The sequence below is a fragment of the Panthera onca genome, chromosome A1 (genome assembly GCF_046562875.1).
Source record: "Panthera onca isolate mPanOnc1 chromosome A1, mPanOnc1 haplotype 2, whole genome shotgun sequence".
In the NCBI taxonomy this organism is placed as follows: Eukaryota; Metazoa; Chordata; class Mammalia; order Carnivora; family Felidae; genus Panthera; species Panthera onca.
The window spans coordinates 235089794-235115289 of record NC_138339.1 but is presented as its reverse complement, the minus strand read 5'-3'; the positions used below and the strand labels follow the sequence as shown (position 1 = coordinate 235115289).

The following is a 25496-nucleotide window of genomic DNA, read 5'->3' as shown; positions in this document are numbered from 1 at the left end:
CCCATAGCTCTTAACGGTCCCTAATCACCCCCCTAACCCCCTCTCCGGCCACCACCACCACCAAAAGCCTCTGGCAACCTCCAGTCCACTTTCTGTCTCTATGGATTTCTTCGTTCCAGACACGCCGTATACGTGGGAATCATGTAGTACCTTGCCTTTGTGTCTGGCTGCTTTCACATAGCCTAAGGTTTGCAAGGGTTCATCCGTGTTGTAGCACGTATCAATGCTTCGTTTCTTTTTATGGCAAAATAATACTCCATTGTATGGATCTACCACACTTTTTAATCCATTTGTCAGTTGACAGACATTTGGGATGGTTCCACGTTTTATACATTATGCATAATACTGCTATGAACATTTGTACGCAAGTTTTTGAATAGGGCTAAGTTTTCAGTTCTCTTGGTATTAACCTAGGAATGGAATTGCTGAATCGTATATAAAGTAACTCTATGTTTCGCTTCTCCGGGAAGTGCCAAGTTGTTTTCCAAATTCGCAGCACTGTTTTGCACTCCTACCAGCAGTATACAAGGGCTCCAATTCTCCATACCCTCACCAACACTTACTTCTTCTGGATTATCGCCATCCCGGTGGGTGTGAACTGGTGTCTCATTGTGTTTTGGGTTTGCGTTTTTCTGATGACTAATCATTTGAGCGTGTGCTTGCTTATTGCTCGTCTGTAAGCCTTCTTTGGAGCCATGTCTCCTTAGACCCTTTGCCTGTTTTTCCTTTGCCAGTTGGGTCGCTTGTTTTCTTCTTATTATTATTCTTGAGTCGTAAGGGCTCTCTCTGCATTCTGAATACAAGTCCCTTCTCAGCCGTGTGATTTTTTTTTTTAATATTTTTTTTTCCATTCTGTGAGTTGTCTTTTCATCTCAAGGGTATCCTTTGAAGCAAAGAAGTTTCTAATCTTCCTAGAGTCCAACTTTTTCTTCTTTAGTCTACTATGTTTTTGGTATCCTGTCTAAAAACCGTTACCTAACCCAAGGTCACAAAAATGTACTCCTATGTTTTCTTCTAGATGTTCAGTAGGTTTAGCTTTTAAATTTGGGACTACTGGGGGAACCTGAGTGGCTTAATCGGTTAAGCGTCCGACTTCGGCTCAGGTCATGATCTTGCGGTTCGTGGGTTGGAGCCCCGCATTGGGCTCTGTGCCAACAGCTCGAAGCCTGCTTCGGATTCTGTGTCTCGCTCTCTCTCTGCCCCTCTTCCACTCATGCTCTCTCTCCCTCTCTCTCAAAAATAAACATTAAAAAAAATTTAATTTAGGACTATTGTCCATTTTGAGACGGACAATATGGTGTAGAGTAGGTGTCCAGCTTCATTCTCTTGCATGTAGATATCCAATTGTATCAGCATTATTTATTGAAAAGATTCTCTCCGTCATTGAATTATCTTAGTCCCCTTGTTGAGAATCAATTGAACATAAATGAAATGGCTTATTTCTGGACTCTCTATTCTATTGATCTGTATGTGTAAACTAAAAATTCTTTTAAAACAAACAGTGAGACACTTAGTCACATTATTCAATCCATGTAGAAAACAGAGAATAGAAAAGTATCTATAACTTCTCACTGTGTTTTGCCATATTTCCCTTGAGCGAGACTTAGACCATTTAATTCCTCTACAGTTGTTATTCTTACCTTTAAAAAAAACTCTGCTCACACCGCTCATTTCTTTTCCTATGCACTGCAGAAGACAGAGGGAATGGACAAAGCAGCAGGACTCCTAAAATCACTTTACACACACACACACACACACACACACACACACACACACACAGGAAGGGGTAAAGGTTATATTTCCTTTTAATATTTTGTATTTTGCTGTCCCTGTTTCTGCTGTAAGCCACTGATTTACTGGGTGCAGTCCTGAGGCTCAATACCAGCTGTGCACGAGTGGACTTTTATAAATACTTTCATGAGAACTTGAATCACGAGTTACCTTAATTTAAGGGCAAGCAAAGAACATTCTGAACAAAACGTAAACCTTTACTGAACCCAAGTTCAAACTGGTTTCTTTGCTCCCCAAAGACTTTTTGTACCTGAAATATCAATCGAAAGCATATTTCTACTTGAATTTTTTTAAAAAAATCCTTCAGATATCTCTACTTTAACTCCTATGATTTAACTTTTAGAAACCTCCGTGACCTTATAAACAAAGAGATCTCTTGAGAACCGAACTGGGAAACCATATTTTCAGAGAGCGTAGAGATTTTTCCAGAAAGTTGAAAGAGATCTAAGGAATTCAAATCTCAGAAGGAAGGATTGTGTCCTAGGTAAGAGCTACACCCGAAAAACATGTAATATTTCAAAAATTTATGGTTCCAGTGAATATTCACATGCTACATTGTAAATTACCAGATCTTGACAATGACTTGGCTTGCATATGAAATAATAGTAGCTTAAAGTTGTTAGACAGTGAAAGATACAGAAAGCCAGACTCTGTAGACAACCAACAGAAATAGGTGAAGGGGACTAAGAACACTTACCATGATGAGCGCTGAGTGACGCATAGAATTGTTGAATCACTGTGTTTTACACCTGAAACTAATATAACATGGATGCCAACTATACTGGAATTAAAATGTTGAAAAATTATTCGACAGTGACATACTGCCTTTTAAAATGCGGTTTCCTTTTTAAAATCTTTTTTTTTTTTGTCTTTTTTAAGTCTTTTTGCCTATTTAACTTCCAGTTTGTTAACCGACAATGGGATATTAGTTTCAGGTGTACAATGCAGTGACCCAGCACTGCCGTGTAATACCTGGTGCCCATCACAAGCGTCCTCCTTCATCCCCATCACCTATTTAAAATCCACAGTTTTGCCCTCTCGAGCCTACCATGTCCACAAGGCTGCTGTCGATTCTTCTCAGAACCTATTCTTGTCCCTCTTCTCCCCTTCCCGTGTGACGCGTCCTCGCAAATGTTTCAAACCGTGTGTGCCACTCTCCCGGTCGCTTGTAAAGCTTCCGTCCAAGTGCTGTCTTTACCGTTATGTGAATAAACTCTCCTTTCTCTCGGAGCTGTTCCCATCTCCTCTTGAAAGGCTGGTTGTTCTCACCTCCGGCTCACAGTGCCCTGCTTATTTTCTTCACAGCCCTGATGGTCGGATTTGTTGGTTTACTTCTGCGTTACCCGTGTCCCCCACCGGTCCACAACGGCCTCAGTGGCAGAGATCTTTCTCTGTTTCCCCCTAAATCTCCAGCACCTGGAGTAGAGCCGAGTACACAGTTGGTGCCCCATAAATATGTGTCCAATAAATGATCAAACAGTAGTGAGTTACAACCAGAGTCAAGACTCCCGAGAATCTGCGAGGGTGTGTGTATGGTAGAGCCATGTAATTAGTATATTGCACAGAGCGGGCCGGCTAAACTCATTTCCTGGAGGGAGTCCACTTAATGACATCTCTAGCCGTTTGAATGCAGGAGAGGAAAAGGTTGTTTTTGTTTTCTTTGGTTGTGTCTTTCACTGGGCTTTGGACCCTAGAAAAATAATTGTAACAGCTTTTGTTCAGCTCTTAACGTCTGAAGCCTTCGTTCAGTGTGGACTGTTGTGGGAAAAGCACTTTCTCTGAATGAGGCGTCCTGTTGTTTCTGAATTTACCCCTGTTTTTCATCTTCTTGCTCATGAAGTTGCACAAGATTCTGTTTCTTTATGTAGCACATTAAAAATTGCAGTGTGAATGGAGAGCGCCCACTTCTCAAACCTCAGCTCCAGTGGTCTTTCCTCAAGGGAGCCTTGTTTCACATCCTCAGCAGCCTTTACTGTCTTTGACGGCGTTTGTCACGTTCCAGACGACAAAGTGAAGGTTCCGTCTGTTGGGCCCAGCCCCCCGGTCTAGAGAACTCCATGGGGCCAGAGAACATGTCCGTCTCTCTTAAAACAGCTCTATTTCTAGGCAGCACTCAATAAAATAAGTTGAATCAATTAATCCTTTCCAGCTTTAAAATGCTGATCTCTCTGATTCACGAATCTGTTTTCCAGCAGCAGTCCCATGTGACTTTGTGATATTAAATACATTTCCAGGAAGCTCAAATACAGGGACATGAATGGCTCAGTGAGAGGAACAGGTGTTTCACGCTTGCGGGAGAAGCCAGGTATGACGTTCACTTACAGACTTGCAGGCAGAGGTCATTTGTTTCCTGGGTGGACCATTTGATTTTATTGAAAACAATTTTTAAAGTGATTGTGGTATATTAATACCATTAAATCATTGATGAATTTTGCCAAGTCTTTGGAAAGTAAATATTAAAGGATCAAATTATGATCAGGCTTACTTTTTATTTCATCGTTTTGTTTTCAGCTTGTCCTATAAATTTTGTGCATGATGTTATAATTAAGGATCTTAAGGGATGAATTAAATAGAGAGTTATACAAAATTTTTGCCACTTGTCTTCCCCAAAAGAAAAATATCTGTAACTATAGTAAAAGACCCTGTCATCTTAATTAAGAGGCAGCTCTTTTCCTGTTTTTTTTTTCCTGTCTTAATTATATAAGCTGTGCTGAGTGGGATGTAATAACATGATTTTAAATTGATAATTCATGTGTAGAAGGCACTTGGCAGTAAAGTACAGAGCAGTATCAGTGGCATAACGTTGGCAGTAGAAAAATATAAATATAATCCAAATGCCAGCATAGAAATAAAGCCAGGACCAGGTAGTCAACGATTTGATAAAATGTTTTGGGAAATGCAGTCAATTACATTAATTTTTACACCAAAATAAAACATGTAGTTTACTTAGAAGTCATAGGACCTGGAAGTGTGTGTGTGTGTGTGTGTGTGTGTGTGTGTGTGTGTGTGTATCTACATACCATTAAAAATGGTAATCCTTACGTTTACTTACACTTCTAGCCATCATCCCTAAAGAAAACCTTTTTTAGATGTTTCTTCTGGAAGCTATCAGCTTGTCTCCAAGTAACATGCTTGTGCTATGTGTTGATTTCTCGATTTCAGACGTTGCCTTTTGACATCCTGTTCTGGCGGGTGAGGATTTCCCTCCCATATGTTACTGTCTGACCTCCCCTCTTCCTCCCTTCCAATATCGTTATAGCTATCATTTTAATTAATTTGGGGATCTGTGTGAGCCTCTTTAATAGTACGTAAATAATGTTCACTGTAGAGCCAAAAAATATGATTCTTTTTCCTTTCTTGCTCATGTTTCAGTGTTTCCCATAGTTTCAGAAAGCCTTTCTTTTTTAAAAAAAAAATTTTTTTTTAACGTTTATTTATTTTTGAGACAGAGAGAGACAGAGCATGAACGGGGGAGGGTCAGAGAGAGAGGGAGACACAGAATCTGAAACAGGCTCCAGGCTCTGAGTTGTCAGCACAGAGCCCGACGCGGGGCTCGAACTCACGGACTGCGAGATCATGACCTGAGCCGAAGTCGGACACCCAACTGACTGAGCCACCCAGGCGCCCTAGAAAGCCTTTCTTTTTTTATTCAAGTGTGTGTGTGTGTTTGTTTGTTTGCTTGTTTGTTTAGAGGGGGTGGGCATGTGTGCACAACAGGGGAAGGGCAGAGAGGAAGAATCCCTGGCAGGCTCCACACTCACAGTTCTGAGCCTGATGCAGGGCTTAAACTCATGAACCAAATCGTGAGATCATGACCTGCGCCTAAACAAGAGTCAGACACTTAACCAACTGAGCCACCCAGGCACCCCATCAGAAAGCCTTCCTCTTTGTCTCTTGCTCTAACTGAATTCCACATACTATTAATACTCTCCAGAAGTTCCATTATATTATGTATTTTCTTGAATCTCCTATCTACCGCTCCCTCCCTTTTTTTTTTTTTTAATGTTTATTTATTTTTGTGAGGGACAGAGAGAGAGAGGAAGCAAGGCAGGGGCAGAGAAAGAGACACAGAATCCAAAGTGGGCTCCAGGTTCTGAGCTGTCAGTGCAGAGCGCGACACGGGGCTCGAAGTCATGAACCATGAGATCATGACCTGACCCAAAGTCGGACACTTGACAGGTTGAGCCACCAAGGCACCCCATCTCCCTCCCTTCTGAAGACCCCTCTGCTCTGGACTGCTTATTCTTTAGGCCTTATTCCTGCTACACAAATTTGTTTCCTGGATTCCTTGTTGTCATTATTCATGACTTCTTCACTCATGTTCCTGAAGCACATATATCAGTAGTTCCTTCAAAAGTGTTACATGGGTAGTATATTTCTGAGACGTTGGATATCTTTATTACGTGATTACATGTGATTGGTAGATGGTCTGGGTATAAAATCCTAGGCTGAAATTCTTTTTTCTTTCAGAATATTCTCTCTCCTTTAGCCTCCTCCTAGCTGGCCAAAGAGAAGCTCGATGCAATTCTGATTTTCAATACTTTGTATTTACACATCAGAGTATTTGTCTTCTCTTTGTTCAGTGTTCTGAAATTTGCAAAGATGTGTGTATGTGTGTGTTAGTGTGGATCTCCTTTCCTTTATGTGCCTTTTCAACCTAGAGACTGGCTTTCTTTAGTGTGGGAAATTTTCTTTTATATATATTTTTGTAACATCCTCCTTTTTATTTTCTGCATTATATCTTTCTATAGCTAAGTCGTGTAAAGAACCTTCTGGATTTTCTCCCAATCTACCTATGTTCTCTATAATTTAACTCTTACTCTCTTGTTCTCTTTGAGATTCCTTGACTTACTTCTAGACCCCCGCTATTGTGATTTGGGTTTTTTTTTTTTAATGTTTTTCTTTCCTTTTAATTGGCAAGTCCTTTACTTTGTTCTCCCTGCTTTTATAGTAACACTCTGATCTTAGTTTATAGGTGTAATATCTTATTATACCTCCTTGAGGATATAAAATAAAATCCATATAAAGTTTTATTTTTTACCCCATATTAGTTTCTGTTTTATCTGAGTTTCTTTTTTTTTTTGAAAGTTCTTCTTAGATGCTCCAATATGTGGTTTTAGTCTTTCCTCAATTAGATTTTTTATTTCTTATTTACATATTTTAACCTTCACCTAACAATGCAAACATTGAAATACTGAATAGTTAATACATAATAGTCAAAATATCCTTTAATACATTTCAGATTTGAATAAAATTAATGTGTGCTTAAAGTAATTTCGCTGCCTGATAAAAGGTGACAACTTTTCCCATTGTTGATCATATTTACTTTTCCTCTCCTGGAAGAATTTCCAAAAAAAAATCGTGACAGTAATAGCAAACTTCTTAGCACATCTAGATGATGATAATTACTATGTCTGCTTCTTCAAATTCTATTGTGAAAAAGAGATTTACACCATCCAAGTATAAAGAGCACATCATTAATACTATATATGTTCATACACACTTGGATAATAACCAAGAGGACCTTCTCTGGAATGAATTCTGGAATTGTTTCCAGATGTTAATAATTAATTGTGTCGTATATAATGTTCAGGTTAAATTATGTATTATCTTATTTAGTGGAAGTCTAAGATTGACAAGTATCTGTAGCAAGACAGGATATTTTGAGAATTTAACTACTCATAAAACACGTACCATGCAGTAATTAGTGCCTTCAGCAAGTGCTGGTACTCTATTTAGTATTCTGGGTCTTTTGGCAAGATTGAAAAATGTTTCTGCTACTAGTTAAACTGTTACTCTGAAATCATAAATATACACACTTAAAATAGACAAGTTAGCTGTACCAATACCTTAAAATTATACTGAGTAAGCAATATTCTATTCTAAGTATTAATAATGCCAAAACTGGGCAAAGGCAATAGAATGGCCATCATAGTAGCTTGATTGCTATGAATTTATTAAGAAAATATTACTTGTTCCTTTTCAAAATGATAGCCACAAAGAAAAGAGGGAAGAGAAAGGAAAAAATGCTCAAGGATGCTTTTCCACACGAACCTCCAAGTTTAATTGACCAACATCATTCTGCCTTATCTTAGCAACTTCGTGAGGCCTGGGACTGATGGGTGTTATCCACAGAGAGAAGTGATGCTCCTAACGTTGTCCCCCATTTTAATTCATTCCTAGCTAAGCCTACTGAAGCAGCTCTCAATCTGGGGCCTCTGAGGGAGGTGCCGCGGCTAAGGGCCAGAAGTTCACAGCTGGGAACACTGCACGTCACAGCTGGGACAGAGGGCAGAGTGGGTGGGTGCTTTTACAAAGTATGGCATGATTTTACCTTTTAGCACATTATGCAGTTTGGCTCTGATGGGACAGACAGGGTTGTTGGGCTGGCATGACCTCGTCTGTAACCTCCTTCCCCGTGGCCACTCTCCATGGTGGTTCTGGAGGTGGCCGTGTGATCTTGTTCTGGTCTGTCGTGTGTAAGTGGAAGTCTCTGGGTGGGACTTCCAGAAGTGCCTGGCCCGTGAATAAATATTTACTCAGGGTTGAAGTAAATGAAGTATAAACCTTAAGTACCGGTTATGAAATTTAATACAAAGTGCCTTTTCTTTGCTTCTGTCTATCGCCCCTGAGCTGTAGACGTTGCTGTCATGCCAAAGCCCATCCCCGGATTTCTTGCGTCCTCCTTGCACAGGGTCCCTCACTGGATCACTTCTGTTCCTGTTGATGTGATGGGTGTCTATTTACTAATATAGCAGATGTTTTTCTTATCTAAAACTCTCCCCCGAGCTTCAGCCTCGTACTTTGGATTTCTTCCTGGAGAGCCCACAGGTACTACATATTTCACATGCCCCCAATGTGAGCTCATCTGCTGCCCTCCCATCACCAAGCCTCACATCTAATCATGATCATGGCTGTGACTCCAGTCTCCCTTCAGAAGACTCTCTGAATCACCTGCGGCTGCCACTCCATATTAATCCCCTCAAACAGGACTTCTCAGTATCTTTCTCTAAGAGTGTTCCCAGCTGTGATTCCTTCCCTTCATGCCTCTCGAGTCTGCCTCCTACACTCTTCTATTAGGTAAACTTCCAGAAAGGCAAGTGGCCTGTGTCACATTCCTGCCGAAATGCAGTTGTCCTGGGCTCCTGGTTGGCCTGAACAAGCACGTGCTAGAGCGGAAAGTCCTCCTGGGAACATATGAAGACCCCCCCCCCCCCCCCCCCCCCCCAGGAATCCATTGCCAGAGCTCACTTCCAGGGCACGCTCCTGCCCTGCCCCCCTCTCCATAGCCAACATGAAAAGCATACATCTCGCCTCTTCAGAAGCTCACTCTGGGGCATGCTCCATGGTACGAAAAGATGTCAGCCACAAACCCAGGAGACTGCATTTATTGAAAAAATAAAACCCCACCTCTTCTACCCCACACAGTGGTCAGCAACACACGGCTCCTGAAGAATTATCCAGAGAGCATCTCAGTAAGAAGCAGAGAAGGCGGCTGTCCCATATTTCATGTAGATGCCATATCCATGGCAATGCTCTGTTCCTCCCATTGATCTGTACCGGTGCCTGGAAGCTCAGAAGTGGCATGGTCATCATGGATATGGATATGAACATGTCTATTTCAAGTGCAAATTGAAGCCAGAATTTTTTTCTGATGTAACCAGTTAGTTAAAAAGTGAAGGTAGGTGTTGGCAGTCAGGTTTCGGTGACTCTGTCCTACACTCAGAGAACCTCGTGCACAGAGAAAGCAATATAAGGTGGCCCTGTGTGGTCAGAGGCAACTGTTTTGTCAAACAATCATGTAACAGCAATAGTGTATTAAAAACGAAAAAGGTTCTTATTTTTCCCCAAAGTTTTATTGTGTCGGGTGAAAAAGGTATATCTAAATGAAACCATAGCAGGGATAACTAGAAGTTACCTGAAAATTCTTGGTATAGCCTTGAGGTATACTTCCTAGAAGTTACGAAAGAATTACTCTGGTGAATAGGTAACAAAATCCTCTACAAGCCAATGTTTTTTGTTTCTTTGCCTTCGGAAAACTTCAAAAAGGACCTAATCAAGATGTCAGCAGATAGATTATTTCCAATAACATTCGTATTAGAGCACTGTTTTCTTCTTTGGCAAGTGGCTCAGAGATCCAAAGTATTGATGGATATTGCTCTAACAAAACTTTGCATTCTCATTTCCTATGTGAGTTCTATTTCTCGGGACTTAAATCTGTAGAATAGACATGATGCAACGGGAATATTCTTCCACAGTTACATAAACTAACGGGCTGAGAGGGGACCCAGCTCCATCTCTCTCATTAAAAGATGTATTTCCGACAAAATTTTATTTATTATTTAATGATTATCAAAATGTGTAGTTTTTTATCAACTATATACCGCTAGTAATCGTGATGAAAACTAAATCCCGAACTCTTTAGCACTTATAGCTATATAGCCGCAGAAAATTAAGGGAAAATTCATTGTAATTTCTATTCTTGTGCAGTGTGATAGGGTGATCAATATAAGACTTTAAAACAAAAATACATTAAATTTGGGTTAAATCGTATCTGAGTCAAGTGGAATGGAAAACAAGTTCAAGACAACAAGAGTGATGTAAACTTTGTGACTATTAAAAAAGTATTTGTAGATTTCTTAAAGTGGATTGTAATGGGCATCCACTTGTGGTACTTAGAATCCATTGAGTAGGTTAAAAAAGATTACATTTATTGTAAAATGCCAATCTTTACATATGCCAGAAATTATATCCTTTGCAACTACTTGTCCTTGTCATTAGAAAATTTACACGACCTTAAAAGTGTATTGAGACCAAAGCAATCTACAGAGTCAATGAAATCTCTATCAAAATCCCAATGACATTTTTTTGCAGAAGTAGGAAAACGCATCCTAAAATTCCTGTGGAATCTAAAGGGACCTCACGTGGCCACAGCGATCTTGAAAAGGGAGGACAAAGTTGGGGGAGTCATACTTCCTAATTTCATACCTTGCTGCAAAGCTACAATAATTAAAATAGTGTGGTAGCAGCATAAAGACAGATATATATAGCAATGGAATAGAGAGCCCAGAAATAAACCCTTACATATATGGCCAAATGATTTTTGACAAGGATGCCAAAACCTTCCAACAAGGGAAGGACCATCTGTTCAACAAATGGTGCAAGGAAAACCACATGCAAAAGAAATTTGGATCCTTACCTTACACCATATAGGTGTAACTCAAAGTGGATCAAAGAGCTAAATATGAGAACTAAAACTATGAAACTCATAGAAGAAAACATAGAAGGAAAACATGACATTGGATTTGGCAGTGATTTCTTAGATGTGGCACCAAAAGCACAGACAACTAAAGAAAATACAGATAAATTGGGCTTCCTCAAAATCAAAATTTTTGTGCATCAAAAGATACTGTTAATAGAGTGAAAAGGCAACCCACAGAATGGGAGAAAATATTTGTGGATCACGTATCTGACAAAGGAGCAATATCTAGTATATATAAAGAACTCCTACAACTCAAGAAGAAAGAAAGAAGAAACAAGAAGAAAACCTAATCCAAAAATTATTAAAGGACTTGAATAGACATTTTTCCAGAGTATATAAATGGCCAAGAAGCACATGAAAAGATGCTCAACATAAGGAAATGCAACTCAGAATCACAATGAGATGCCAATTCACATCCATTAGGATGTCTACTATTTAAAAAAGAAAGAAAGAAAGAAAGAAAGAAAGAAAAGAAAGAGAAGATAGCAAGTGCTGGTGAAGACATAGAGAAATTGAACATTTGTGCCTCGCAGGTGGGAAAATAAAAGGGTCCAGCCACTGTGGGAGACAGTATGGAGGAACCTCAAAAATTAAACATAGAACTGCCTTATAATCCAGCAATTCTACCTCTGGAAATATACCCCAAAGAATTCAAAACAAGTACTCAAACAAATATTTGAATACTGGGGTTCATAGGTATGTTATTTACGGCAGCCAAAAAAGGTGGAAGCAACCCAAGTATCCATCAACGGATGAACAGCTAAGCCAAATTCTGCATTTATGTGCAATGAAATAGTATGCGGCCTGAAAAAGGAATGCAATTCTGATCATCGCTACAACGTGTCTTGAAAGAATTACGTTGACAGAGACAAGGCAGACACAAAAGGACAAATGCTGCACGATTCCACTTACGTGAAGTAACGTGAATAGTTACATTTATAGAAACTGAAAGAAGAACAGTTACCAGAGGCAAGAGGGAGGGCAAATGAGCTGTTATTGTTGATGGGAAATTCTAGAGGTAGAAGGTGGTGATGGTTTTACAACAGTGTGAATGTACTTAATACCACTGACTTTTACACTTAAAAATGGTTAAAGTGGTAAATGTGAAGTTATGTATATTTTACCACAATAAATAAATAAGTATTAAGAGAGTTTTTCAGATTTGCAGCTACACTTAGGCAATAGATGCATAACTGTTCACATATTTGAATAACACCTGTCTAGTGTCCTTCACAGGCTGAACCCAGCCCTCTCCTCTCACTTCATTTTCTTTGTAGCCACCTGGAAATTCACATCTGCTACAATTGTGTACCTGTAAGGCCCTTTCTCCCCCCACCGATTTGATTAATGGAATCTGATACTCCCAAGTACCCACCACCTTCCAAAAAGGTTCTTCCCATAGAGAGGACCCATCTCTGTATCTATTGTGTTCCCAAAGAACTTCTCCATACCTTTGATCCGTCCCAAACCTGTCCTCAACCAGACCGAATTCTTTAAGGGCCAGGATGTTACGTGCTCCGGCTTTGTGACTCCTACGCATAGCACAGAACATAATTTGGAGCAGGATCTTAGTAAATAGTTCGGTAACTGAACTTCTAAAAACATACGTGATTCTTGCCTTATAATTCTCCTCTGAGAGAGAAGGCAGACCTTTTCCCCACTTCCCAGAACAAGAAAATCAGCAAATGCCACACCTCGCTCGAGCTACAGGCGTCAGGTGGCTGATAGGGATGGAGGAAAACATCACAAATCTGCCTTCTTACGACCGGGTCTGTGGAGCCAGGCACTAAATCTTATCGTCAATATGTTAAGAACATTACTTTATTGGCTATAAAACACATGTTTTTGGATATTTGCCATAGGTTTTGTCCATAAACGAAATGATCTTCTACATATTTCTGCTACCCCTTCCATAATAAGCCCCCTGCCGCTGTTCCAACGCCATAGTTTGGAAACAACTGTGTCATTAATGAACGATACCAGATCCTAACCAATGACCTCCAGATGAAAGGCTCATTATTTCATTACTGGTCTCCAGGGCTGTTTTGTCCCCTAACACTGTAGTACAGAATTTAGACTGAAGAGTTTAAGCCTTGAACTATAAAAAAAAAAAAAAAAAAAGTAAGTAGTCCTTGACATAATTTGGAGTGATTAAATTCTATTGTGCCAAGAATTCCTTATTAAAAATCAATTTAATTGTGCATATACCATCTGGTCGGTATTATGGTCTTTTATGGGAAGGAACCATGATTTTGTATTTACCTGATGTTCTGTTGGATAAGCATGTAATTTTGTAAAAAGGGAGAATGTTGTGGCCCTGGAAAATCAGTAATTAAAGAAACTTTAAAGGTGTTTACTAGACGTCACTTTTGTGATGTTTGAGCTATAAGATTTAATATTTTAGGATTTTAATGGGAAAGAAAATGTTAAAGTAGGAAATGTTTCTGTGCACATCATATGCTACATTTATTTGCATGAATAATTTTTATCATATATTTTTGAAACTCGAGTTCCCTTAAACATAACTTAGATTGTCACATCAGTATTTGTGTTGTCTTTTTATTCAAAGAATTTGGATAATGAATGGTGAGAAGTTTGCCTTTGATTGTCGACTAGCTTGGTTTGAACTATATTAGTAAAAGATTGCCACAGTTTAGCTCACAATGTTGCAGGGAAATGTTTCAAGCCGGAGCGACTGCATTTTGTTATACAAAATGGGGAAGTTTTTTGCCGCCTGTTTTTCAAAAACACTTTACACCCTAATGTAAACAGGATCCTTTAGTTTCCTTACATAGCATTAGAGGCTAAAGATTTGGGTCATTTCCTTAAGTTTTTGGTCTGCTTATGTGCTTGTGGATGTGAAGCAGTTTGTTCATGTTACGATCTTCAAACGTCAGCGTTGTAAATTTGCAGCCATAAACATTGATTCAATTCTGAATTGCCTTAACTGCGATGTCAAAAAAAAAAAATCACTTGTGGGGCACCTGGGTGACTCAGTGGGTTGAACGTCTGCCTCTTGATTTAAGCTCAGGTCATGATCCCAGGACCGTGGGATCGAGCCCCACATTGGGCTCCACGCTGAGCAGAGAGCCTTCTTACGATTCTTCATCTCTCTCTGTCTCCCCAGTTTACGCTCTCTCACTCCCTCTCTATTAAAACAAACAAACAACCTTGTTATATAGGGCCTAGTGTTAACAGCTACCTATTTGGTATCAGCCATAACATCTCTAATCTTCCCTGTGCCCTGATTTCCTCGTTTGTGAAACAGGCACAAATGACCATCCTGCAGTGTGGTTTTCTTTCCATTTGTTTATTAAAAGAAAATGAAGCTAGGGGATTCAGAAAGTTGCCTGTGCACCCGTAGCAATTAAGTGCTCCAATGAGGATGAAATCTGTTTGGTCAGTTCCATGATCTGTCCTGTACTCCCTCTCAGCGACCTTTCCCCTTTCATGTTAAATGTTAATATTCTGCACGTATTCATTTATTGAGTACCTGCACCGTGCTAGATTCTGAGCATGTAATAACCAGTGGGATCTCTGCAGTTCTCTGGCTTCATACGTCTTATCGACGGGGTGGTAGACAGACAAGAGCGCAACAAAAGCTACAGGACATAACAAGCCAACGGAGAAATGAGCGTGGGACAGTGATAGAGAATGACAAGGTCTTTCCTCCTACGTAATTCTTTAACACTGATTTGTTGGAATAATAATAGAGATGTCTAAAGAAAAATAATTTCCCCTCCTCTGCCTCCGTTGCTGCCCGGGCGTTCAATAGGAGCAGTTTAGCTAGGCTACCTTTCTTTGCGCTCGTACAAACATGCGTAATTGTATGGCGTTTTTCTCGTGGTTTTACCAAAAAATGGATTTTATACCCAGGCTTAGTCAGTAGAGCATGTGACTCTTGATCTCACTGCTGTGATTTCAAGCCCTACGTTGGGTGTGGAGACTACTTAAAAAAAAATTTTTTTTAAACTGGATCCTATATACATTACTTCATAACTTTCTTTTCGTTTATTTGCCTTAAAAAGCCCTTTGAAGTTGTATAAGTGTGTGGTGTTTGCCGCTAACATTGTACCTGTCCAGGACCTACCCAGAGAACGTTCTCCAAAGATTTTAGAGCTGAAGCCTTGCCCATTTATTACAGTAGTTGCTATTTAATGCTGACCACTCGATCCCATAATTCACTGGACTGAAGACACTTGCCGGGAAAGTTTTTGGAGTATCTTGCTGTTACTACTGTTTGTTTTTTTTTTTGTTAAGTTTTCTTTATTTTGAGAGAGCAAGGGAGGGGCAGAGAGAGAGGGAGAAAGAGAGAATCCCAAGCTGCTCTGCACTGTCAGCGTGTCGAGCCTGACGTGGGGCTCGAACGCATGAACCGTGAGATCGTGGCCTGAGCCGAAATCAAGAGTCGCTTAACCTAATGAGTTAAGTCGGTTAAGGACTCTTCGCCGATTGAGCCACCTAGGCATCCCCTGTTACTACTGTTGTTGTGGTTGTTATTATCATTATTATTATTATTATTATTATTATTATTATTATTGCCATTATTATTTCTGATAACTCTAGCTCTACAATAGCATCCCTGATTTTTTTCCCCTTGATTTCCTGTCCACCTACCTACCTGTCTACTGACCCATCTATTTATTTTGCCTTTTCTTTTGTCAATCTATTTCTTTGGCATACATTCCTTCATTTATATGCCCATAGATGTAACATTTCAAAAGATAAGTGCTTTTATAGATTTGCTACATTCACAGCCTAATAAAGACCTTCAGGGGCTTTTCTTCCCTATGCCTTTTGCTTTGTTTTCTTTTTGCTTTCCACTATTAACAACACTGCAAACCAGGCAGTGTTTTTACATACAGGTGCTTTTATTTATGAGAATAAATAGAATTTTTAGACAAAGTCTATGCTTGTTTTTCTATCTTAATACACATTGCCAGATGAAATTCCAGAAAGATTGTGACACTCTGACTTTTAAACAGGGTATCTTTAATGCCAGTTAATCAGCTCAGACCTGATGTGCAAACCGGTAGATGATGATGTCATTGCCACTTCAGCAACAAACCATATGGCTGATTCATTTAATTATTCCCTCTCGGGTACTTTTCCCATGTCAGTCCTCTACCACGGGTCTTGGAAGAACAGGGTGGGTAAACCGAGGAACAGGTCCCCCCCCTTTCCCAAGTGAGGCAATCCTCTAAGTATGTTGGCTGTTAGCTGAGAACCTGAGTGCAGCAGGTCCGGCCCGCTGAGATCGTGCAACGCGGCCAGGACCTCTAGACGCGAGTCTGTGCAATTAGCCAAGACGGTTACTGCGTTTTTGGCAGTGAAGCAGCAGTTAAAGCAAAGAAGGATCTTTTTCCAAGAAGGAAAAGCCATTTAATAAGTTTGAGTCAGTTTGCTCGTAACAGCGCTGCATTTGAGGACCAAAAACCCCAGGAGCTTGGCAAGGCACAGTGCTTGGCTGGTGTTCCCACCAACTTACCAAGTCTGAGGCCAGCCAGGCAGAGCCTGGCTCCCTGTGCTTTGCCTGTATTCATTTAGTAACATTCCTAGTTAACAAGAACGTAAAGGCGGAGGAATCTTGCTCCCCGTTAATCCAGAAGAGTGAAATGTAGTGGCTGTAAGCAAGCCGTGGTCCAGGGAGCTGTACATGGGAGGGGGGACGGGCCATCTGTTTGCACTGAGGGCTGTGTGTTGAGTGCAGGTAGCTTGGAGCTCGTGGTCCCACCAAAACTGGCATTGATGTTTAGGAACTGGGCGGTGCTTGCTTTTTTGTACACGAACTTACCATTTGCGTACGGGTGCCCGGCGTGAAAGTCTGATTTTGTGCTGTGTCCGGGAACCACGGTGTACCAGTCTCATGAACGAATGAAACAAAAACTAAGTATGCTTGTATAAATTATTTGAAAGCACAGTGTGTTCTCATACTTTTTCCGTTTCACCTTTGGAACTCTTGCCAAAACGAAATCAGGTTTGAGCCTTTACCACATAAGAGAACACCCGGCTCGTGGGTTTTGAAATTAGGGGATGGATTTTTGTTTGTTTGTTTCGTTTATTTTGGTTTCACTTTTTTTTTTTTTTTCCCTCCACCAAATACTTCCAATGAAATAAACGGGTCCAGTGGTCTAATGATGGATCATTTGAATGAAGGTTGAAATTGAATTGGAAATGTTGAGAATGAGCCTGTTTATACTTTTCAAAACTGCATCACCACCTGCAACTGATAAAAATTAGTACAAACATAGCAAAAATCTTTAAGGAGACGTGTGGCCAAGCAGTGCCAACTTGGACAGAATCGGAGCCCTGTTTAAAGGGAATATCCCCACATTCAACTAACCAAGGACGTTAGTCTGAAGTAAAGATTACAATTTTTCACATGGTTCAGGATCGCTTGGAACAAAGGTTAATGCCAGGAAAGAGAAGGTCGATTTCTCAGGATTTTTCCCCCTTATTGTATATTTTCTGCAACGTGAGTGTCTTAGTTACACGAAATTCGCTCTCAGTCTTTAGGGTAATTCCTCATTAGTGATTTATAAAGTTAGGTTTCTGACATAAGGATCTACATTTGTGAAGTTCTGGGTTCATATCTGGTGCTGCGGTGGCCTCTCGAGAACAGCGCCTGTGGTTCAAGGCCGGGGGAGAGTTCCTCAAAAAGAAGTGAAGCTCTTTTCATCCACACCCCGTCAACACAAATATAAGCATGGCTTCGCATAGTCTGTCACGTATCATTGTTTTGCTTCTAACAAACATCTGTTTACATCGAGATTTCTAAGTTGTATCAGTTTGACCTAATAAATGTATTTTTCATCCAGTAGTGGCACCGTTGACATTTTGGACCAGGTAATTCTTTGTTGTAGGGAGCCATCCTGGGCACGGCAGGATATTTAGCCGAATCTTTCGCCTCTACCCGCGAGATGCCAGTAGAACCCTTACAGAGGTCTGTAGACATTGTCAGTGTCCTTCGAGACAAAAATCAACCCTAGCTGAGAATTACCGCTTGAAATAGTTATGTAAATAAAACATGAACACATTTTTAAAACGTTGGGACTGGTACAAGAGGTAGGAGACGCCACACCTCCTGTTGAAGAACACTGCTACTACCAGAAGATAATGGATATTAAGTTTCTTATGTGACCTCCAGAAAACTACCGTGTAAAATCTGTGCCGTACCGTCTATTCTGTGCTGTCGTGACCTTTCAGCATATACCTTGATATTTTTCATTTTAATACATCCGTGAGACTTTGGTATTAAAGCACTTACAGTTTTGTATCACTCTTTTTTTAACGTTTTATTTTTGAGAGAGACAGAATGCACACAAGTTACGGGGGGTGGGGGGGGGAGGGCAGAGAGAGACCAGGTTGGAGGTTCCAAAGCGGGCTCTACACTGACAGCAGTGAACCCAACGTGGGGCTTGAACTCACGAACTGTGAGATCATGACCTGAGCTGAAGTTGGATGCTCAACTGACTGAGCCACCCAGGCACCCCTTAACATGACTCTTTCTAATGTCTGCACAGTGTCGCATTGTTACAGATGAACCATAATTCATTTAGCTGTCAGTGCACAATGTAGGTTCTAACTTTTTTATCCTTCCGAATACCACAGTAAACCTGCTTGTATTTTCATGTTGAATACTATGTGATTACAGATATAAGTTACAATCCAGAGTATATCCCTAAAAATGGAACCCCTAGATCAGAGGAAAAGTACATTAAATGTATTTGTGGACAGTGCTCTCTACGTTAGCATCCGGCTATGAGGGTAGCTATTTCCCCACATTATCAAACTTTGAAATCTTTGCGCATGATATCCCTGTGCTTGTATCATAAAAAGTGAGATTTCCTGTATTTATAAGTTGTTTTTTGTCCACTGTGATCACATTGTATCTGTTCTTTGCCTATTTTCCTAACAGCTTATTGGGCATTTTCTTTCCCATTTGTAGGAACTCTTTATGTATTAAGGAAATTAGTCCTTTGTCTTCATAGATGTTACAAAAATGTTTGAACTAGTTATTCCTTTTCTTTCAAGTTTATTAATATTTTTTCTATGGAAATTAATTGTTTCAAATTTAGCCCTCCTTTTGTACAATTTCTGAGTTTAAGGTCTCCAGAGAGTTTCACATACGAAAGCACTTTTTCCCCCCTGTTTTCTCTTAATTCTTTGAATTTGGTTTTTTATGTTGAAATAGGCCATCCGTAATTAACTTGAGTATACAGAGTGAGAGCAAAATACCGCATAATTTTTTTCTAAATAGTATATCATGCTGTGAACAAAATTACCTCACATTTGGGTGCAAAACACTAAAACTAGATTCGTACTTGGTGCTTGCAAAGAACCAAGGAGAAGCCATGCTGTCAGGATAGCAGGCAAAGACCTACCTGGTCTGTAGGGCTTTGGAAGTCAGGGTTGTGAATTTGTGATTATTCAAATAGTATCTCTTTCACATGTTACTCTGTACACAGCACATATTTTAATTTTTTTTAATCCACCAGGCATTAAAATTTTTTTGTATTATTAATACAATAGACACACTTAGTATTACTTCTGTCATCGCGTTTTCATCCTGTTTTGGGCTCTTAACGTTTCCTTTGTTTCTGTCTTTGCCTAAGATTCTTGTCATGCTTTGTTTTGCTAAGGACGCGTCAGCATTCCCACTGGCCTCTGGTATTGTCTACTGCTGGAGAGGAATGATCCTTCCCCTTGTAGGTTAACTGCTTTTTCCACCAAAATATAGTAAGAATTGATCTTTCAAAATTTTAACCCATTAATTGACATATCAGAATGTGGGTAGCTGTTGATCTTTCTTTATCTGTGGTTTTGTTTCCTGGAGACAAATGGTGCTCAGTCTGTTGGCTGAGCAAGGTATTGGAATAGTTCAGAATTTTTCTTTCATTATATCTTCGAACATTTTGTTTTCTATCCTACTTGTTCCTTTATGTTTTTTTAAGGTACACCCTTTTGGAATTTTCCGGTTATCTTTGAGAGATTGTCAGCTCTTACAATGAATGTTAACCTTTTGTGCTTTGACATTTGTTCTCCCAAGCCCTCCCCACCACCATCCCTAGGTGTGCTGTGGGCACTTTGAGTTCTGGGTGCCTCCCCCTTTATAAAGTGCCTTTAACCTGCAACATTGACTTTGTCTTACTTGTTTCCTCCTTTGATAGCTTGTACATCTTACTTTAGCTCTTGTTTCAATGAAAAGCCACATTTTCTGTAGCTCTTTTATGCCTGTCAAGAACATTCAAGATATTCTTCTGCCCTGTGACCTGGTTTTTTCAGTAAAGATTATTTCATATTCATGTCATGTATAATGTATGACATTATATATTTTATATGTATATAGTTATACACAATTATATGTAATATGCAATGTCATACATAACATATACATATTCTTTCATAAACCTATGTTTTCCTTATTATTTTGTGAGCATATCTAGGGGGCAGGGGCTACAAAATTGTCTCAGAGTGCTTGCTCATCAAAGGTTCTGCCTCATCTACATTGGTCAGCTGTCATTGTGCATCAGTAAGCTCCTCTCTCCCCGTCTCTTCTTCTTGGGCGAGTTGGAGGGCGATGTGTCTCACAGTGAATGTCTGCATGTTACGGGTTTTCTGTTGGACGAATTTGCATTTATTTCTTTTCAGGTTCCCTCCATCACTGTCTGCCAAGTTGTCAGCCATTTCTGCTCCCAACTTTACCCTGCCATCCTCCTCGCTTGCTTCTTGGGGGGGGAAACGGCATATGTGTGTACATTGTCCTTCAACCTCAGTTTGCTTGCTGTGGTGAATGGGACAAGAGACCTCAGCCGTGACTTGTCCCTGCCTCTAGATTTCTCCCTTGAACGTTTTCTTTTAATGTTTTATTTATTTCTGAGAGCAAGAGAGACAGCGCGTGAGTGGGGGAGGGGCAGAGAGCGAGGGAGACACAGAATCCGAAGCAGGCTCCAGGCTCTGAGCTGTCAGCATAGAGCCTGATGCGGGGCTCGAACCCATGAACTGTGAGATCATGACCTGAGTTGAAGTCGGATGCTTAACCAACCGAGCCACCCAGGTGCCCCTAGATTTCACCCTTTAAATGAGAGTTGGTCAGCGATTTCTTGGATTGTTGCCCTGTTTCCTGGAAAATTTTTTACTCTGTAGGTATATTACTCTGCTGTTGGCAGTCCCCCTTATTTGAGCCTATCTTGTATTATTTCTATGCTGTGTCATGTGTAGTTTTAATAAAGGCTCTCCTATAGTTTCATTGAAAATAGCTGATTCTGGGGTGCCTGGGTGGCTCAATCAGTTAAGCGTCTGACTCTTGATTTCAGCTCAGGTCATGATCTCACAGTTCTTGAGATGAAGGCCCGCATCAGGCTCTGTGCTGATAGCACGGAGCCTGCTTGGGATTCTCTCTCTCCCTCTCCCTCTCTCTCTTCCCTTCCCTCCCCAAAATAAATAAGTAAACATTAAAAAAAAAGAAAATAGCCATTTGCTATTTTCAATTACTTTTGCTGTTTCCAGTTGATATTAGGAGAGGGGAGAGCGGTAGAAATATCACTACCTTCAACAAAAGAATACCAATCAACAGAATTAAGCAATATAATAGTTAAGTGTTCATTAGATATTTATCAGTGTTCGCTCACTTATTTGAATAGGAGAATGTAAAAGTATAACACAATCTTGGGAAAATAAAGTGAAAACTCTTGAAACGGTTTACAAATGTGCTTGAATCAGATGTGGACCCAGGCCCTCCTTGCGCTAAAAGTTTGGCTGAACTATTGATCACCAAGGCCTCGAGTGGTTGGAAAGCAGTGTGATTGGAATGGTGGTTTTAGGGACAGCCGATATCCGAACAGGTGTCGTCAAAATATTCTGAGTGCAGAACACAGCATACACTTCGGATTCTCAGCTCCCTGTCAGTGTTTCTTGACAGAGAACAGCCGGGCCTCATGGGGGCCTCTTGGGAGACAGTTGGGTTTAAGAGTGAATAAGCGTGTGGGAGGACTCTTGAGGGTCCGCAAGGTCAGCAAGCTTATCTCAGGTTTAGGAGGGATCCCTAGTAGTTGTTTGAACTAGGGGATGAGATAATCAAAGCTATGCTTAAGAACACTTCATCTGGCAGGGGCGCCTGGGTGGCGCAGTCGGTTAAGCGTCCGACTTCAGCCAGGTCACGATCTCGCGGTCCGTGAGTTCGAGCCCCGCGTCGGGCTCTGGGCTGATGGCTCGGAGCCTGGAGCCTGTTTCCGATTCTGTGTCTCCCTCTCTCTCTGCCCCTCCCCCGTTCATGCTCTGTCTCTCTCTGTCCCAAAAATAAAAAAAATAAAAAAAATAAAAAAATAAAAAAAAAAAAAAAAAAAAAAAAAAGAACACTTCATCTGGCAATTGAATTGAGGTGTATTTCATTCGACCCTGTTGGGACTCGGCGAATCCTTTGTGCTAGCTATCGGATTCTGTACAGTTGTGCAACGTAGGCAACGGTTCCTCTCTCAAGAAGCTGATTTTGAAAAATCAGACTCGGCAAAATTTGCGTAGCAGAGTTGGTCTCAACTCTTATTATCATGGGGTAGCTGTTCTGTGTTGCCCGTGTATTTCTCCCATAGTAATGGATTCAGTCTGTCATGATTTTATACCACTAAGGTGAATTCCGTGATTCCCGTGGGATGCTTTAAAGTCTAGCCCCGGATCACTGGAATCCTGTTGCATCCCATAAATTTAGATGACTTTTGAAACAGCAGCATGTTGTATTCCGTTCTTCCATATTCTCTCCCTTCTAAATCAGGGTTTTGTCCATCCTCGCGATGGCTCACCCCTTTTCTGTTGCACTCTCATTGCTCCATAGCTTCTCCTGGTTATGCCCGTCTGATGGCTCCTTCTCTAATGTATTTTTATCCCCGGGTATTTTGCTCTGCAGTTGTTTTTATGTCAGTCGTGCTTAATCGATTAGAATTATAGTCTACTTGAAGACATAAATAATCGTCTACATTTTCTTTATTTATACACCCATGTTACTCAAGAAGATGATTTGAACATGTTCCTTTTGTATTACTGTGTTTTGACCTTTGCTGAGGTGGTGGACGTTTGATTGAGGAGGGTCACTATTTTATGAGCTAAGAACATAAGTGACCAACAGAGGAGTTTTTGTTGTTTTTTTTATTTATGGTTTTTATCTGTTTGAAAGTCCTACAAAGATAAATCGCCTTTATCAAATCAACTCCATGGGGAAAAAGAACACGAATTCTGAGACTCTTCCAGTCAATGAGAAAGCGTTGCCACGAAACATAGTCGATGTAAATGAAATATAAGTTGCATTTCTGTAAAGATGTACATATTACCTCTTAAAATTGATGTATGCGTTAAATATAAATTTTCCTTAAAATACCGGTACCCGTAATATCGGGAACTTGCTTTTTATGGAAGAACGACCACCACGTCCTGTGGCTCTTTATCCCTCAGCAGCTGTGTCCAGCTGGTGGTCCACATTCCCCCCACTCCTTCTTCAGTGAATGGAAACATTTAGGTCAATATTGATATAAAACTTCTTGAACTTTCTTCTCTTTCAGCTTTGGTTCGCCTTTGTTAATGGATTTTCTGGGCAGATTTTATTTGAACGCTGGTGCATCGGCTTGTACAATGTGGTAAGCATTCCCTATCTCTATCTGATAGCATGCGAAACTTCAGTGACATTCCTTTACTGTTTACGTCTGGGAAGTGTATCTAAGTCAATCATCTGTATACATAGCGGGCAGCACAAATACATCTTTAGAGCCTTTGTTGCTGCGACACATCCTGCAGAAGCCCAAGCTCTCCACACATGGTTTCAATCATAGCAGATCATTCTTGAATAACCCCATGAAATTATTAACCCATATATCTTGATAATAGACCCTTGTTACCTCCTGACTAAATGCCTGCACAACATTTCCATGTTTTTAGCTCAAGTAAAAATTTCTGAGCTACATCTAAGCCTGTTCCGCTTCGTAATTTTATTTCTGAATTCTTAAACATAGGTAATGCATGTAGAGTATGTAACCCGGTGTCCATTCGTCCTTCTTAGAAGAGTATCTGTCCTTGTGGGAGAATGTTGTCTTCCACAGCTAGTGCTGCAGTCGTGAACGCTGACTTCCGGCTCCCATGGTGAATGATAATCAGCTTGTTTGGTATTTTTCATGATTTTAGAGTTCTTTTTTCATTACTCCCCTATAGTGGATTCAAAAGCTAGAAAGAAATAGAAACCATAAGCCAAAATGGCGAAGTATAGCTACTTAGCTGTTTGTTTTTCTGGCAGGAAGAACCAGGGTGCTGTAGCCTGGTGCCCTAGAGACCCCAGTACACAACATTGCGAGTTGTGCTTTCCCACTTCTTTTGGACGCTAACTCTGGCATTGCCTGCCCTGTGGGAGTGTATAGTCAGAAACAGCCATCATAGGAAGCTATAGATGGAACTTACCAGACATACAGTGTACATTGTGGGGCTATAAATATTTATACCTTGTATATACGTTTTTGGCTGGATGTTCTAGTCATCGGCTCACACAATCTTTTTTTTTTTCTTCTTCTTCTTCTTTTTCAGTAGCAACCATGCTAGGGGCCAGGTATAAAATGCTGCATATGACAGGTTGCCCCAGCCCTGTGTAGCTTGACGGGATAAGAGGGTCAAATGGGTAGACTAAGCTGCCACTGGGCCTGAGTTCAGATCTGATCTTGGGTTTACACAGTGTTGGTGAGTTAGTCGGTGTGCTGCTAGCTGCTAAGTATGCTGGCACATTTATCGCGCATACGTAGGCTCAAAAGGCAAAGGTGACAGGTGGGGAGAGTGGGGCCGAATCAGTGCCCGTTTCTCACCTGTGCTGGAACAGCTGTTCTAACTCACCTACCACATGGATAGCGGCTCGAGGACCTCCCCTCGGACAGATTGCTAACTTTGCAGGGCCTAAAACTGTTTGGGGCAGATGAAAATTAGTCTCTGCTCCATAATGATTTAGTGCTGGAAGGGGCCACATCCATGCCCGCCTACGGATTTATAAATAGGAAGCTGAGACCCGTGAGACTCTGCCTGAGAGCTAAGGACTGGTGTAGTGTCGCCTGGTTGGATGATGCGTGGAGGTCAGCCCCCCTTTTGTGTTCAGGCCTGAGAGCTGGATCCTTTACTTAGCTGTGTGCAGCCGTGGACAATTCACACCAATCCAACAAACTTGCGTTGAGGTCCTGCTATGCATAAGATGCTGATAGGCTTGGACAGTGTCGGTCAGAATGCGGTCCTCACACCGCTTAACCAGGATTTGTGTGAAGATGCGGACGCCTGAGCCCCATCAGAGCTTCTCAGAGAAGTTTGAACACACTTTTTTAAGGATGGTTGTGCGTATGAAAGGTTACGACCCATGGTGACCTTTGATCCCTAGGGCTGGGGATGTGTTGTGTGCTCTCTGTGTCCCCCAGACTATAGAAAAGGGGATATT

At 40.8% G+C, this 25496-nt stretch overlaps 1 protein-coding gene across 4 annotated transcripts in view; it reads left to right on the top strand.

Annotated features, from left to right (window-relative positions):
- The window catches only part of ATP8A2 (ATPase phospholipid transporting 8A2), a 598035-nt gene that overhangs the window by 399901 nt on the left and 172638 nt on the right, over nucleotides 1-25496 (top strand). For all 4 annotated transcript variants that reach the window (XM_078445879.2, XM_078445975.2, XM_078445933.2 and 1 more), the window contains one exon: nucleotides 23602-23676. In XM_078445879.2, the coding sequence (XP_078302005.2) occupies nucleotides 23602-23676 (75 nt within the window). The remainder of the gene's footprint in view (nucleotides 1-23601; nucleotides 23677-25496) is intronic.